Source organism: Phyllostomus discolor, chromosome 2 (genome assembly GCF_004126475.2).
Source record: "Phyllostomus discolor isolate MPI-MPIP mPhyDis1 chromosome 2, mPhyDis1.pri.v3, whole genome shotgun sequence".
Lineage (NCBI taxonomy): Eukaryota > Metazoa > Chordata > Mammalia > Chiroptera > Phyllostomidae > Phyllostomus > Phyllostomus discolor.
This window is the reverse complement of record NC_040904.2, coordinates 171,411,657-171,428,469: the sequence shown is the minus strand read 5'-3', so window position 1 is coordinate 171,428,469 and position 16,813 is coordinate 171,411,657. Positions and strand designations below refer to the sequence as shown.

Here is a 16,813-nt window from a genome sequence, read left to right as displayed (position 1 = left end):
ACTGACTGAGGGTACAAAAATAGCCTGGAGACTGGAATCCTTGCGCATGAGCCTGAATCTTGTTTCTCAGTTACTGGCTTCTTGTCATTTCTTTTGTATATTTATATCAACAGCATATTCTAATTACTTTAAAACATTAATTCATGTTCGTGCTTAAGACCATTTAGTTTTTTCTCATTGTTATTTGCTGTTTGTAAAGCAGTGTTTACTTGTTTTCTACCCATTACATTGGAAAAGGAATATAGTGCAAGTAACTTTTATTACTCACAGATTAGATTTATTTACTTCTTCACTTAACCACTAAGTATTTAAGTAACTGCTCAAAATGCAAACCACTCTGTGAGGCTCTCTGAGCAATAGCTATAAGTAGGTTATAGTAAGCATAGAAAAAGAGAGAAAGTATTTGCACAATTAACTGATAATGTGATTTTTAGACAACAGCAATATGAAATAATTCTGGGATCTAGTTAGCCATGCAGCCACACAGGCAACCCACACTTAGAAAGTCTCATTCAGAAGGTTTTCAACTCATAATTACATACTGACCTTGCTCCATTTTCCAACTTTCCAAGTAGCCATGTGCAAACAGCTGCTAAAATTGCATCTGTAAACCTGAGGCGAAGGCAGCACAGGGCATTCTGGATAGTCTATAGGCCAAAGCTGATGGAGCTTATCTATCTCATTAGATCGAATTCTAATGCAATATGTAATCCTTCGTGGGTAACTAAAGCCACAGTTACTGGAACACTGAAAAACATAAGAGGGAGACGATATCCTTAATAACCAGGGCCTAATATTCACCTTTATATATATATTTATATATGTACACATGTATGTGCATACATGCACATGTAAATGTGTACACATATAAATATATATACACATAAATATAAATATATACACATTATGCATTGTTTTCCCCACAATAATACTATTCATTAGCTTCATTTATAGATAAGTAAACAAAGGTTAAGGGATATTTGGTAACTTTCTCAGGGCTGTACCAATAAATGGAAGGGATCCATTATCCAGGCTAAATTAACTATTTGTACTACCTGTGTTTTTTTGTTTCATTTTTTATTTGCATTATACTACTAAAACTATCTTAACTGAGTGAAAATTTATGTCTCAAACAGGCACAGCTTTGGGGAAATAAAACATATGTGAGGGTTATTATCTAAAATAAAGGACATTTATTAGGGAACAGCAGACTGACTAGTATGTACATGCATGTGAGGACACCAACTGAGACTGAGAAATGAACCAATCAAAAGACACAGAAATTACCTTATCTGGTACTCACAGACTGGCAAATCTTATATGCCTGTATTCTACAATATATAGAACACTCAGAAGGGTCTTGACACAGCAGAGGGGGATAGATTAACCCTAGACTAAACAAACAATGCAGTAGCCTGGGGTAACGAAGTTTAAGAGTAAGACAAGAAAGGATCAAACTGTCTCCCTACAGATAACTACATTCAAGAATGAGGATCAAAATACATAAATAGGGATAAAAAATATCCAGTAGCCAAAAAAGGTAAAAGTCATGTCTGGCATGCAATAGAAAGTTAACTGGCATACAAAGAAGCAAGAAAAGCCTACCACGAGAAGAAAATTCATCTACTGAAACAGACCAGAGGGGTGAGTAAAAATGGCAGAGGACAGGTCTCCGAGAATTCCCTCCTTCATAAAACCATGAAAAAACTGGCAAAATTTATCAGAATTAACTTTTTCAGAACTCTGGAAGTAAACCAAAGGCTTGCAGCAATTCAGGAAGCATTTATTCAATAAGTCTCAGAAGAGGGAGCTCTGTGAGGTTTTAACTTGCCCCATCCCCGTACTCCACTCTCCAGCTCCACAGCAGCCTTGAAAATCAATAGCCCTACAAACATGGTGGAACCAAGGGGCAGGACAGGGTTGGCTGTCTTTCAAAGATTCCATTACAGAGGCTTATTATTTGAATTGTTTGGTGGTTTTCTATAAGAACCCACTTGCAAGGCTCTCCTTATTTAACTGAAGCTTACCCAGTGCTAAAAGACTTTTCCCTCCAGGGATAGTTGCTGAATTGTTGAATTAAAGGCCATTGTTTAACTTTGCAGAGATCACAGTTGGCATAAACAATAGGTTAGCCAAAAGAAATTCGAAAGGAAAAGCTGGATAATGAGATGTTCATATGGGCTTTGAAAACTTTCAACATATTCCTAGGACTCTAGAGGGTCATGGACACGCACAGGGCTGGACACATGTTCAGGAAGCATCTGAAAAGGGCCTGCACTCCCACCTCTGGTGGCTGTCAAGGCTCCGTAGAAGCAGGATCTCAAAGTTAAGAGTTGTCAGCTGCCTGCCTGAGTGTTAAAGGTGCCTGCACAGGCACACAGAAGTCCCTGGCAAAAGCGGGAGATTATTGGTTCCAGAGTCTAAGGGAATCACTGTCCAATCAATCATTGAAAACTAAACTAATCAAGCAGAGACTTCAGCAATTACATGTGCAAAGGACACAGACTTTACAGTGAGTTTGGGAAAGTTACTCAACAAGCAAACAGTAACAAACAACAACAATAAACCCTGGCAAGGAGGAAAAATCTGAATAAACTGATAAGAAAATAAAGAGATTGAATTAATAATCAAAATATTTCACACAGTGAAAATCCCAGGACTGGAGGCTTCACTGGTGAGGTCCACCAAATGTTTAAAGAATGAGCACCAACTTTTCCAAAACTCTTCCAGAGAAAAGAAGAGTAAGGAACACTTCTTAATTCATCTGATGAGGCCAGTATTTCCCTCATACCAAAACCAGACACAGGCATCATAAGAAAACTCCAAACAATATCTCTTATGAATGTAGATGCAAAAATCCTCAACAGAATACTAGTAAAAATGTCTAATAACATATAAAAAGGATTATACACCAGGACCAAGTGAGGTTTAACATAGGAATGTGATATTTAAAAATATGAAAATTAATGGAACACATCTTATAGACAAAACCCACATAAGAATCTCAAGAACTGAAGAAAAACCATTTGACAAAATACAACACATTTCATGATATAAACACTAAGAAAAACAGGAATAGAAGGGTACTGGTAAAGGGAATCTCCAATAAAAACTATAGCTAACATATGTGTTCAACTTACAAAAATCAATTCTATTTCTATGCATTAGCAATGGACAATCGGAAATGAAATTAGGGGTACAACTAGGGGTACAGAAGCATAAAATTTAATGTTTAGGAACAACTTTAGCAAAAGAATTAGAAATTCACTTGTACACGTAAAATTACAAAACATATTAATAAGACCTAAATAAATGGAAAGACAATACATGTTCGTGGACTGGAAGACCTGTTAGCATGGCAATGTTCCTCCAGTTTATCAGGATTCAGTTCAATCTCTAACAAAATCCCAGCTGGCTTTGCCACAGAAGGTGACAAGTTGATACTAAAATTCATGAGGAAATGTAGGGGACACAGAATGACCAAATACTCTTGAAAAAAGAAAAAGAAAAGTTGGTTCCATCACACTTACTGATTTCAAACTTACTGTAAAACTACAGTAACCAAGTCTGTGGACCTGACATAAGGATAGACACGTAGATCTGGGGAGGAACTGAATTCAGAAATACATTTATGACCAATAGCTTTTGACAAGGAAGCCAAGATAATTCAATGGGGAAATAGCAGTCTTCTCCACACATCAAGCTGCGACAACGGGGAAGCCACATGAGAAGGATTAAGGTGGATCCCACCTCACATCATACCCAACAAATCTATTTGAGGTGTTTCAAAGACCTAAATGTAAGAGCTAAAATTATAAAATTCTTAGAATAAAATACAGGTGTAAATTGTGACCTTGGATAGTCAATAGTTTCTTAGATATAATACCTACAGTACAAGCAAGAAAACAATAGGTAAATTTGACTTCATCAAAATTGAGAAAGTTTGTGCATCTAAAAACACTATAAAGAAAGTGAAGGGCAACCCACAGAATGAGAGAAAATACTTGCAAATCATATAACTAATAAAACTTGGGACCCCAAAATCTATAAAGAATTATAGCTCGACCATAAAAAGAAGAATCACCCAATTTAAAAACAGGTAAAGAATTTGAATACATATTTCTCCAAAGAAGATAATGCAAATAGCTAAAAAGCATAAAAAGATGCTCAACATTATCAGTAGAGAAATGAGATTCAGACAGGCAATGTGACACCATTCATAACCACTTGGATGGATATATTCAAAATGACAGACTATAACAAGTGTTGGTGAGGATATGGAGAACACAGAATCGTTACACATTTCTAGTGACAATGCAAAATGATGCAGCAATTATGGAAAACAGTTTGGAATTTCCTTCAAAAATTAACAGTAGAATTATCATAATATTCAGGAATTCTACTCCTATCTGTAAGCTCAAGAATTGAAAACATATAGCTGTACAAATACTTGTACACAGATGTTCTTAACAGCATTAGTCATTGTAGTCAAAAAGTAAGCAAACCCAAATGTCTCTCAACTGCTGAATAAATGAGCTGCTGTATCATAGCCGTACCTACAATGAAATATTATTCATTCATAAAAGCAGTGAATTATATATGCTGTACTAAGGAGGAACCTTAAGAATATCATGTTAAGTGAAAGACGCCAGATACAAAAGGTCACATATTATATGATTCCATTTATATGAAATGTCCAGAACAGGCAAATCCATAGAGGCAAAAAAATGGTTATCTGGGGTTGAGGAAGAAGAAAATGTGGAGTGATTACTAATGGGTATGAAGTTTCTTTTGGGTGTGATAAAATGTTCTAGCATGAGATGATGGTGGTGATGTACAAACTTGTGAATATACTAAAATTCCCTAGTTGTAAGTGCACACACGGATGTTCAAATTAGCAGAGAAGGACATTAAAAAGTTATTAGTAACTCAGTATGTTCAAAAAGTTAAACCCTGATGGGTGTGTCTCAGTGGATTGTGTGCCAGCCTGTGAACCAAAGAATCACCAGTTCTTTTCCCAGTCAGGGCACATGCCTGGGTTGTGGGCCAAGTTCCCAGTAGGTGGCACATGAGAGGCAACCATATATTGATGTTTCTCTCCCTCTTTTTCTCCCTCCTTTCCCCTCTCCCTAAAACTAGATAAATAAAGTCTTTTTTAAAAAAGTTAATAGAGACATGGAAAATACAAAAAAGTGTCTGGAGAGCATTATCCTAAATGAAATAAGCCAGGCAGTAAAAGACAATACCACATGATCTCACCTTTAAGGGGAACCTAATCAATGAAACAAACAAGCAAACAAAATATAACCAGAGACATTAAAATGAAGAACAAACTGACAGTAACCAGAGGGGAGGTGGGAGGGGATAATGGGGGGAAAGAGGGGGAGGGTTTCAGGAACAACTATAAAGGACTCATGGGCAAAGCCAAGTGGGGATGGAATCAGGGGAGGGAGGTGGAGGCTTTGGGGGGGAGTGGAGAGGGTAAATGCAGACAACTGTACTTGAACAACAATAAAATTTTTTTAAAAAGTGTCTTCAGATTTCTAAAGATGAAGATTACACACCTGAGGTGAAAAATAGACTGGATGTAGAATAATGGCAAATCAGACATCACAGAAGAAAAGATTCGTGGACTTAAAGATATGCATAAGTGAAATATTTAATAATAAATAAGTTATTGATACATAAAAGTTGACTAAATCTCAAAATCCTTATGAGACATCAGACAAAAATAGCATATACTGTATGATTCCATTTATCTAAAAAAGAATGTAAATTAACATAGTAACACACCACTAAAATAAACAGATTAGGTTACCTGTGAGATGGGGGAAGGAGAAAAGAAGCGGAGGGAGGAATACAAAGGAATATAAGAAAATTTAGAGGGATGATAGAGACGCTCTTATTTATGGTAATGGCTCTATGAGTGTATCCATACATCAAAACTTCTCAAGCTGTACACGTTAAATTTGTGAAGCTTACTGTTTGTCAGTCACCCCTCAATATAGCTGTTCTGAAAAAGCAGGCAACTCCGCAGAGCCAGTTGGCCAAACTGTTCCCAGTAGCTGATTTCCCAGTTGGCACTGACCGACACTTTAGACCCGCACTGTTTGACATCCACATTGCTGTTATTCTATCTGCACCCTCCAACTGCCAGTGATTTTATTCCTTAGATTAATATGCACACTGTTATCTACCCTCATTATCAAATTTACTCAGTTCCTACTGCATCAAATTTTAGATGCAGACATTTGGGTGTTCCCCCCCCCCCCCGCCCCCCGGAAGCAAAAATTCTCCACTTCCTTTCTTTGCCTTACCTGAGATGAGTCCCCAGTTACCACGATATACTTGCAGGGAAGGTTCTGGCACTTTTTGATTGAAAGAGGTCTGGTGGAAGGATCACAGAAGCTTTCATTCACTTGAATGTTTTGTGCGTCAGTGCACTGCACTTGCCGATGTGTCTCTCTCTTCTTACATGATGTTGAACACTAGAAATGCAATGACAGAATGAGTAGCACGTGCCTTTATGCAGTGTCTTTGAAAGTTTACTTGTGGATACTCACATCCGACCACGCTCCTGCCACCCACTGGTACTGTGTGCAGTCCTGGTGCCAGCACTGCCTCTGAAAAGAAGGCCGGGTGGACCGGTCACACATCTCCTCAGCCACCGGGCCAGCGCCTCTCAGCCGGCAGTACACGTCCCTCTGCTGAACCCCAGGGCCACAGGTCACGGAGCACTGCAAAGAAGCCCAAGTGATTTAAACAATTCGCTAACAAATATCCAACCATGTAAAAATAGCAAAAGAGTTTCATGGCATAATTTCTTGTTTTGTTTAAACATAGCTTGAGATATGTTATGCATTGGATAGAAAATACATGCAGTAATTACTTTCAAGATTGTCTGGTGTGATGCATCTATACAAATATACAAATCAATTTTATTTTGAAAAACCTATTCAGGTCTTCTAGAAACTATGGCAGGTTATATGATGCATTATACCAGGCACTCCAGCCGATTAGCAACACTGTCTTCTGACTTAGATGTACATAATATCTATAAAGCCACACAACAAAAGCTATGGCACATTGTTTTTAAATACCACTTAAATCCTTAAACCATGTGCATAATCTCTCTCAAAGAAATAATAATTTCTAAGATTATGTTCATCTTCATACCCGCAGTACCTACTACCATTTGGGAATCCAATTATTTGCTCATTTGTTGGTTCATGATTACATTTCAATGGACAAGTTTTGAGAAACTGGTTGTGTAAACATAAACTGAGACAAACGTAACCTCTCCAGCTCTCATTTTTCTTATCTGGACCGTGAAGATTTTGTGTTTTTGTGAAATCTCGTAGAACACTTCCCAGTCCCGGCAACAGCTCTACAGTGGAGGTGCCGGGGATGAAGACCTGAGACGCAGAGATGTGAAGTCACTTGCCTGAGCTGCTACCTCTAGTTAGTGGGGAAGCAGGCTGAAGCTCAGTTGCATCTGAGTCCAGACTGTGGGCTCTCCCTGGGCTGCTCCCAGAGGGGTGTGGGGAGAACTGGGCAACCCCTCAGGGCTCTCTCAGTGCTAGAATGCCGGTTCATACAGCAGCAGAGCTTGACCACACCCAAGGTGTGATGCCAATATTAACAAAGTGTGGAGAACATCCAGTGATATGTTTAATTTGTGAGTTTTTTTTAAATGCTCCCTCTTATTCCAGAAGGGATTGAAAGTCACATCGAGTGATATTTGGGGGACTCATCACTGTTGCCAACTGTGAAATGATAAGGGTAAAAATCAGGTTCTTTGCTGAGTTCCAGAGTAAGTCATTTCTTTTTCCACAACAGTAAATATTTATCGGCAGAATATGGTTTTACCCTGAAAGTCCCACAAAAGCTAAGAATTTAGTTCACCTAGAAGACTCAAATTCCTTTTGAAGATGGTTGCAGCATTTTTATTCTAAAGGCACATTAAAATTGTTTTCTATTGTGTGGATAAGCAGAAACGGACTCCAAAGATAACTTCTATTTAACCTACAAAGAACATCATGCATATGTGCCTAGCTTATAATCATTTTATGTTTGAACAGTTGCTTTGTGCCAACCCATTGAATGTTTTCACAAATACATACATATATACATACATAAATAAAACATGCTGCTCCTTAACATGTCAACAATAACATTATGTATGCTTTGTGCAGGGCACAATATTAAGTAGAAGAAGATATCTGTATGTCGTTTAGCTCATCTGAACCTCTTGTGAAAATGTTTAACCTACAAAATAAGTGTCCTGCAAACATTTTACGGGTATAATTTCAGAAATATAAATTACATTTGGAAAACTTCTGGCTCTAAACTTCGGGGGGAGAAAACCTCACAAAACACAACTTAGTGAGACATTATATCAGACAATACAATTTTCTACAATTTGATGAACCACGCTGGCTTACTGCCGCTTCAATCACACTGTGCGTGTGGAGCCGAGACCATGGGTGACGCTACTGGGGCCCCTTCCCTGAGAGCAAACAGAATGGACTACTGCCTGGACAAACAAGTAACATTTGTTTTTTTTTTAGTTTTTTTAGAGACAAGAGTGTGAGAGAGTGAATGGATGCAATTTTAGATATGAACAGATAGTTTATAATGTAAATGAAATATTTCTTAGTCTGATCTCATCGATAACCCTAATTGCCAAATCCAATAAAAACTTTTCAGGTCTTTTCTTAATCCCACCGGCACATTTGGCACCACTGACCACCTCCTGTAGAGCCTTTCTGGCTCCTGGGAATCAAATCCCTGTGGTTCCAGAGCTCTCTCCTCTTCTGAGATTGCACCTTCTCCAAGTTCCTAACTGACTCTGTTTTCTCTGTTCAGCCTTGAAACGTCAGCATATTTCAGGGTTCCATTTATAACTTGTTTCTCTTTGCACACTCTGTGAGCTCGCTGAGCAATTTCTTCTGTGCACCTATTTCTAAGTCAGTTCGCTCCAGTCCTATCATAATTCTGAGTTCTACATTTACATTTTCACGTATTTAGAAGAATTTTTCATGTATTTACCAGAATGCTCATGTGTTTTCTACATGGATATGTCAAAGGTGTTTGAAATCCAACATTTCCAAAGCAGAACGTATTGCCCTTGCACAGCCATTGCTCCTACCGGCATGCTGGGAAGAGACGATCACCCACTCTTAAGTCCAGTGACCCGCTAGAAGAACTTCCCAAGGCACATCTCATTCCAAAATATGCATCCTTACTTAACAGCTTTATAGTACTACACGTTTATAAGCAGTCTGTGGGAGGCTAGAGTTACAAGTATAACAAATAATTGATGGGAATGCACTAAGTCACCAACACTGTATAATTCAATTCAGATAGGAAAAATCAGCCAAATATCCTGTATGTACATAAGTGTACTATACCACTGCAAAGACTGGCACTTGAAAGACTTGACAGTGGAAGTGGAGAAGGTGAATTTTAGCCAATCCATAGTTACTACAGTCAATTTAGCTATATTAGAAATATAGGAGAGAGAAAGAAATGTTAGAACCTGCATTGCAAAAATAGTTTCATCAAAGCTGACTCACTCTGCTATTAAATAAACAATTATTTCAAATATAAGTAGTGCCCTGGCTGCATGGCTCAGTTGGTTGGAGCACTCCTCCATGAAACACACAGTTGTTGGTTTGATTCCTAGTCAGGGCACGTGCCTAGGTTGCAGGTTCCATCCGTGGCTGGGGTAAGTGTGGGAGGCAACCAGTTGATGTTTCTCTCTCTCACATCAATGTCTGTCTCCTTCTCTCCCTACTCCCAACTTCCTTTCTCTTTAAAATCAATTAAAAAATTTAAAAATAATAAATCAATAGAATGTAAATAGTGGCATCTCCTCTCTTGATTCATTATTTATAATTATTACTGGAGTAAGGTTTTGATTTTATTATAGTTGCTTATTTGTAACTATGGCTTATTTCAAGTGAATCAATAATGTAGCAGTATATTAATATAGCAGTAGAGAATTTTGAGTTAGAAAAGAGTTTAGGAATGTCTAATCCCGAATTCTCTCCAATTCTGAAATCCCTTTTGTATTAATAGTGAATAAAGGGCCATGTAACCCATCATACTTGTATAACCTCAGTCTCCGTTTGTGCATGATATCATGAAAGTTGTTCCATTTTTGGATCATTCTAAAGTCAGCAAGCACTTTCTTATATTGAGCTGAAATATGCCTTAAACTTGTGCCTACCATCCAGAATCTTTCCTCCTTACCAACCTAGAAAAAATATATATTTACTTTCACATGAGAAAGTATAAAGGTGAGGCCTGGGAGTGTGACAGCTATTTTATGACCAGCTCCATTAGGAGCTGCCCAGCAGAACCCAGACACGCCAACTCCTCCCCCTTACACTGTGGAGCTGCTGAATCAAACTGGAAACCAGCAGCCATCCAGCTCCCAGACAATACATTTGTTTGAGTTAAGACACAAATAATCAGGGCTCTTCCTACATGCAATAGACGTCAACAGAACTGACCCAGAACAGTTGTCACCATTTAACTGTGCCTCTCTGGTGATTTGGTAATTTGTTAAGACTTTTCTTATAATGTGGGTCCCAGAATAGGTACTGCTCCAAAACTCTGACCAAGATTATTGGTGCCAAAAATTTGAGTGCTACTCACCTGCTAATGTAGTCTAATACGTTGCCAGTGACTTGCACAGCCACATCATATTTCGTATGTAATCAACTAAACACTCATTTCCCCAGGTCCTTTAACAGCCACCTATATATATGTTATATTTGTGCAACAGACTTTTTTAACAAATAAGTGTGCACTGAATTCAGTACAATGAACAAGTTACATTTCTGTTGAATGCGTTATTGTATGTGGTGCAATAACAGCTACAGTTGTTGACTTCGGGTGCCCTTCTGAAAGGGGCAGTGTGTTGCTAAGGAAGTAATGAGCTATGTGCAATGACGATAATGAAATAATTCTGACAGCAACTATAGTAAGGAAAGTTCAAATAGACCTGTGTTTCAATGCCTGTGTCCTACCACTTCTGGCTTGGCACCTGCACAAGCTCTTAAGCTGTAGTTTCCTCATCTGCATAATGAGTGCAATAATGCCTACAGCTGTGAGGAATACAGAAGCCTCTCACACAGTGTCAGGAAGTGGCTCTTCCTTCCTGCTCCATTCCTATTCCCATTTTTCACTGTTCTTCGAGAGAGGCACTTATTTCTGCCTCGCAAAGTTCTTGATGCATGCCTCAACCCAAAAAGTGTTAGTCATCTCAGAGTACTCAGAGGAAGGCCATCTTAAGTATAAGAAAGATGATAAAGAGAGTTAACAGGTAGCATAGAACTGCAAAAACAGACCTGCTGGCATAAGCTAGAAAAGATGAAGAAGCGTAGTTCACCCAGCCCCCAAGCGAACAGGCTTCCTCCCCACCCCAGGGCTCCCCACCTGTCTGCACTGGTGTGAACCACGGAAAGGTTCTGGGTTCTTGGTCAGGGGCTGTGGGAACTTAATATAGATGGACACATTAGAAATTTTTGAAAAATATAGGTTTATGTATTTTTGGAAATACAGAAAATATGAAATTACCAAAATATAAAACCACTTAAACATGCTAGCATTTAGCATCTAGTTTCTTTCTTTCTTTTTCAAACTAGAGGCTTTGGGAAAGGGGGCACTGGCTAGTAGATTTGTGAGATTTTGGAACTCGTACCACCTTTGTTTCTAGCTTTGGTCTTAAAGTGCAGGAAAGAAAATGACAGGCCTCGGAGAAGGGAAGCCAAGGAAGTGGCTGATGCCATGGGTTCTAGATCTAGCAGGGTGTTCTTCCGGTAGTCGCTGAGATTTTTAGTATCTTTATAATTTGTGCACAGGTTTGCCATGATCAAGGGAAGGTGAGAATTCTGGACTTTTTTTTTTAAACATAAAAATTTCATTGGATTGCACTGAATTAAGTAGATGAAACATGAGACAGTGAAGAATCTAGCAGCATTCTGGCCTTTAAAACTTGAATTTGCAGGTGAAGGTGGCATTCCAAAATAGGCAAAGTTAAGTAGGAAAAAATGACCTTTTTAGTTCCAGAAAGGAAGGGATGCTTTTAAAATAAATAATTCTAGCATTTAATTTGCCTCTAAAGGTCTACATGTGAACCCAGAGGACAACACTGGTTCCTGTTTAGCAGCAGCCATTAAAATGCATTCCTAAGCCCTTTCATTAAAAAAAGACATGATACCAAGTACCACGTGGAAAGTGTTACTTCGAAACTCATTTGAGCACCTCTGTGGTCACAATCTACCAAAGGAGCTTTTCCATTATGTAAAATAGAAATGAAATAAAGTTATTTTATAGTGAGTGAGTGTATTAAAGCAATGTTACAATTTATGTAGTTGGGACAAAGTATTCAACAACCAGTGATTATCTCCTAACTGCCTCTGAAATTACGCTTCTATGAATGTATTATTATATGCAGTGCAATGACAGCCTGCAATTGTTAATTAACTTCAAGTGGGTGCTTTTTATAGAATAAATCAAAAGCCAACGACTTCACAAGTGGTCATTTGTTTCTGGCAGAGATTGGGGGACTGTGTGGGCGTATGAAGCTAATTTCTGTGACAAGGAAAACCAATTCAAAGAGAAGAAAGCTGACTCTGTACAAAGGCATCTGTGTTTTTATAGCCTTTGAATATTCAAATCTGTATCTTAGAAACCCCTGAACTCCGTTCCTTTAGTGCATCTATAGCATTTCATACTTGTCGGTAAGCCAAGGCCAGTTTGCTGCACTGACAACTGACTCCCTGTCACGGGGCTGGAGGTCAAGCTTCAGAAAGGGTCCCTCCTGAATAGCAGCTGCAGCAGCTGCACAGCAGCAGCAGAAGGCTGGGCATGAGCAGGAATGCTGGGGGCAAAGGTGCCAAGTGTCCCTCACTTCCACCCCCAGCCCCCGCAGCTCCTGCCCCATGTCAGGATTCGGAGGTGTCTGCCACAGGGTGGGTGGGTCCAGTGCCTTAAGACTGCTCCGCCCTCTGGGGACAGCCTGTTTGCCATCGCTCTGCCACATCTTGGTCCAGATAAAGTCAGGCAAACCTCATTTTAAGCAAAAGTGTAATATGAAAAATACAACCAATGAATATTAGGTGGCAAGTCTTTTTTTTTTTTTTTGAAACTAAATCACAATATTCAGAGTAGGAAATACTAAGCTAGATACTTAGCTAAGTGCTTAGAGAGCAGGATACCCGTTATTTCTAAGGTTTGCTGGCCCAGGATAATGCTGACGAGATAAGCATGGGTTAGGTTTTAGACTCACCCCCCTGAAGGCAATGGTAAGTCATCGAAGATACAAGTGACACAGTCATGTTCAAGTCCTCTGGAGCTCACACTGTGTGCAAGTAAATAATGGCAAAGATATATGTGTAAGGAGGCCTCTGTGCACCTGGGGATGGATGATGATGAACTGGACAGAGGTGGTTGTAGGGAGCTGTTGAGCAACTCGTTGTGGGGTCGGGGAAAAGGAGACAGGCTGGCTCAGCAGGGCTTCCTTGAACAGCTTGGTAGGTAGTAGTGGCATTCACTAAATACAACAGGTTAACAGGAGATCTTTTAAGTCATGATCTCTGCTAAACCATGAAAAGTGGTGTTACTTTACTCAAGTTAAATGCAGAAGCAAATGCTCAAGAATACATGTTTTGTGGGCAGATGTGTTTGCCCCTCCTTTTCAGCCAACTGTTATCCCCCACTCTCAGTAACTTAACACTGACAGAGGCCACCTCTCTTACAAAGGAGTCTGGGGTGCTCGCTGAATTTGGGGGCTTTTTTATTCAATGACAATAGCACACTGACCCCATGACACTCCAAAGCCAGCACCCTGCACCCAGGCTCTGAACCCACAGAGGAAATGGTGATGACTTAGAAGTCTAGGGGAGCCCCACTTTTTCTCTTGTCTGAGCCCTTATTTTTCTAGTAAACACAGTTCTAACAGCAGAGAGAGACAAGGAAATTCCATCAGCAGAAAATAGGTTTCTTTTTCCCTTTGCTGGGTGAGGCCCTTTAAGACACGGGTAAGCACCCTAGGTCCTCCTGAGAGCTGCCACAAGGCCAAGTTGAGAGCCCAACCCCAATGAAATCAGGCCTCGGAAAGTTCTTCCACCTAATGTTTCTGACTTCATTCATGCCCTCAACTCTTTCAAATTTCCCAAGCTGGTCTTTGCTTGACAACCATGTTGAAAGGGATGCCTCCCCTAATGTGGATTTTCAAGCTTACTGCCTGGAGTATGCTGGGGCAGCCATCGATCGCCCTTCTTTCATAAGCTGAGTTCTCAGCCTGGACTTCACTTAGAGATCAGCTTCATCATGGCTGAGTTTTTTCAAGTGTGTGTGCATTCTAGCCTTAGTGAGGGCTGTGCAGCTAGTTCTGACACCTAACATTCAGTTTCCAACTAAAATTCCTTCTGGAATTTAACAGTCCCTTTACCAAGATGTAACATTAGCTCAAATCCAAAACTCTGGTGTGGAAACAAAGCAGTTACTAAACACATCATCACGTGTATTTTACTGTTAGAATACCTGGAACAATAGGATGATCATCAGTAGCACCCCTAGTATTAAGTAGCAGAATTTCTTTACAGCCACAGATATTAAATGACTAGTTGGTTAACTACAAAGTTAGCATAAATTTTAACATTGTACAGAATTAATTTAGAGATTAGTGCAGAAATGTATAACAGAACAGAATAAAGCATATTTTAGTGAAATAAAACATTCAAGGTTACTGAAAGCACAGAAAGTGAATTAAGATATTTTTCAATGCAAAATACATATATATATATATAATTATAAAATACATCACATACCTCTTTCCATCTGTTGGCTTTCCATGAAGGGCATCTGACAGATCTACAAGCTTTGTGAGTTCGAGGCTTCCGTAGATGACTGCAAAATTTTTCTTCTAATTTCCCTTGAACTTGGTCAATACAAAGCACCTCACGATACTTTAAACCTTTACCACAAGAAGCTGAACACTAGAAAACAAATATTAATGCACTTGACTCATATTATCTTAATTTAAATTTATCTACATGTGTAAAATGAAGCAATTGAAACATTGCTTTGATATGTTCATTAAGATATACTTTGGTATTTCTAATTAGAGAGAATTTAACAGTTGCCAATCTGCTCTGGATTGATGTTGCTATCATAAGGTATCCATTCATTCTACTGAAAAATACTGTCTATGATATACCACGCACTTTTCTGGCACACAAATGCTTTTAGAGCTTTTAAGGTTACAGACCACCTGAAGTTAACTCCTCTTATCACACATAATCCAGCAAAACTTGCTTTCAGCTTTGTATAGTCACCACCTCTTCTATTTTTCACACTGCAAAGTAGGTATGGGATGTTAAAAAAATGTAGCAATCTCTCTGTGCAGGAAGCGGTGACTGAGAAAGCTGAAAGCACAAGTTTTTTAAAGTGAAATTCAGCTTGGGTTGTTTTTTTTTTGCATCCATCTGGAAGATGTATCTCTGTACCGTTAACTGTCCAATGTATTTAGTAAAAAAAAAATAATAATAATTACAATCTCTGTAAAGATAGAGGTAAAACAGTGATTTGAATTCACTCTCAGCGGGTTGCCACATCATGAGTGAGGCCAGTGCGACGCGAGGATACAGGACTCGTGTTGAACACCAGCTCCGCCGCTTATGAGCTGCGGTCACTTAGGTGCATTTCATCACCTGTCCAAGCCTTGGTTTCACTTATAAAATGGAGATAACAACACCAACATTGCAGGTTTATTATGAAGATTTACATCAGATAAAGAATATGAAATGTCTAAATCTACCCCACACGGTGCACCCTCAGGAAGTATAAGCTTCCTCTTCTATGGTTTCCCTCCACATCTTCTCCGAGACGACATGGACAACTGTGTGCATGATCTATGTGCCCGGGAAAAGTCAGGCGAAGACGACACGGATTCCAAACACGTTCTCTCAGAACTCTGAGACAGCCGTTCACATGTGGTTTCATTTAGAAACAGATATGAGTTCTGAGAACATTAGGTAATATATTATGCGTTTTATGTAGATTTTCAAAGACTGTTAGACTAATGCACATTATTAGATTACTTTGCTAAAAATTTGGGAATAATTTAGCTTTTCATATTATCTGCTGTACTAAATCCCATTTGTGTAGGCAGTTGATTTAAATTGGTGTCTTGATTAGTAAGACTTGTTATATATCCGGGATGTTCTCTTCCCCTCCCGTTAATACAAACAGCCTTTAGAGTCCACTTAACAGACTTGATTCTGTGAAAGTCTCGCCAGGTCTTCCTTCACTGCGTGGTTGGTGCACGTCCTTCCCTGCTGCTGCTGTCTTTTCAGACCCACCCACTAGTGGGCGCTCTGCTGGCCTCTGCCCTGCCTGTTTCTTTACTGTTTATTTTTCAAAGAGTGTAACATATTTTATGCCAAAAATATCACATATCACCAAGTACCGAACATATACTGTCAGGGATTATACATTCATATTCACATATATGAGAATGTTTTTCTCTCAAGGTGTATTTTTTTGTAACTTTTAACTGGTGACCATTTCAACAAAATAAAATTCATTACTCTCCCTGTTAACCCATTTTAAAAATATTTTTGAACATTCATTATAGCAATGTAGTAGTACTTGTGAAAATGGAGAAATGTTATTTTATTCATTATGAATATTTTCTACAATACACCAAAAGGTACAGATGCTTTTAACACTTCTTGCTTTTGCACTTGATTTTTCCTTAAAGTGCTTGTAATCTGAATGACATATACCATCTATT

The 16,813-nt window shown here is 38.9% G+C and overlaps 1 protein-coding gene across 1 annotated transcript in view; it reads right to left on the bottom strand.

Annotated features, from left to right (window-relative positions):
* ADAMTS20 (ADAM metallopeptidase with thrombospondin type 1 motif 20) overlaps nucleotides 1–16,813 on the bottom strand; it is a 177,939-nt gene that overhangs the window by 24,755 nt on the left and 136,371 nt on the right. Inside the window, exons 29-32 of the mRNA XM_028533415.2 lie at nucleotides 14,847–15,014; nucleotides 6,564–6,737; nucleotides 6,318–6,488; nucleotides 547–747 (exon numbers count right to left, since the gene is read on the bottom strand). Of these exons, the coding sequence (XP_028389216.1) occupies nucleotides 547–747; nucleotides 6,318–6,488; nucleotides 6,564–6,737; nucleotides 14,847–15,014 (714 nt within the window). The remainder of the gene's footprint in view (nucleotides 1–546; nucleotides 748–6,317; nucleotides 6,489–6,563; nucleotides 6,738–14,846; nucleotides 15,015–16,813) is intronic.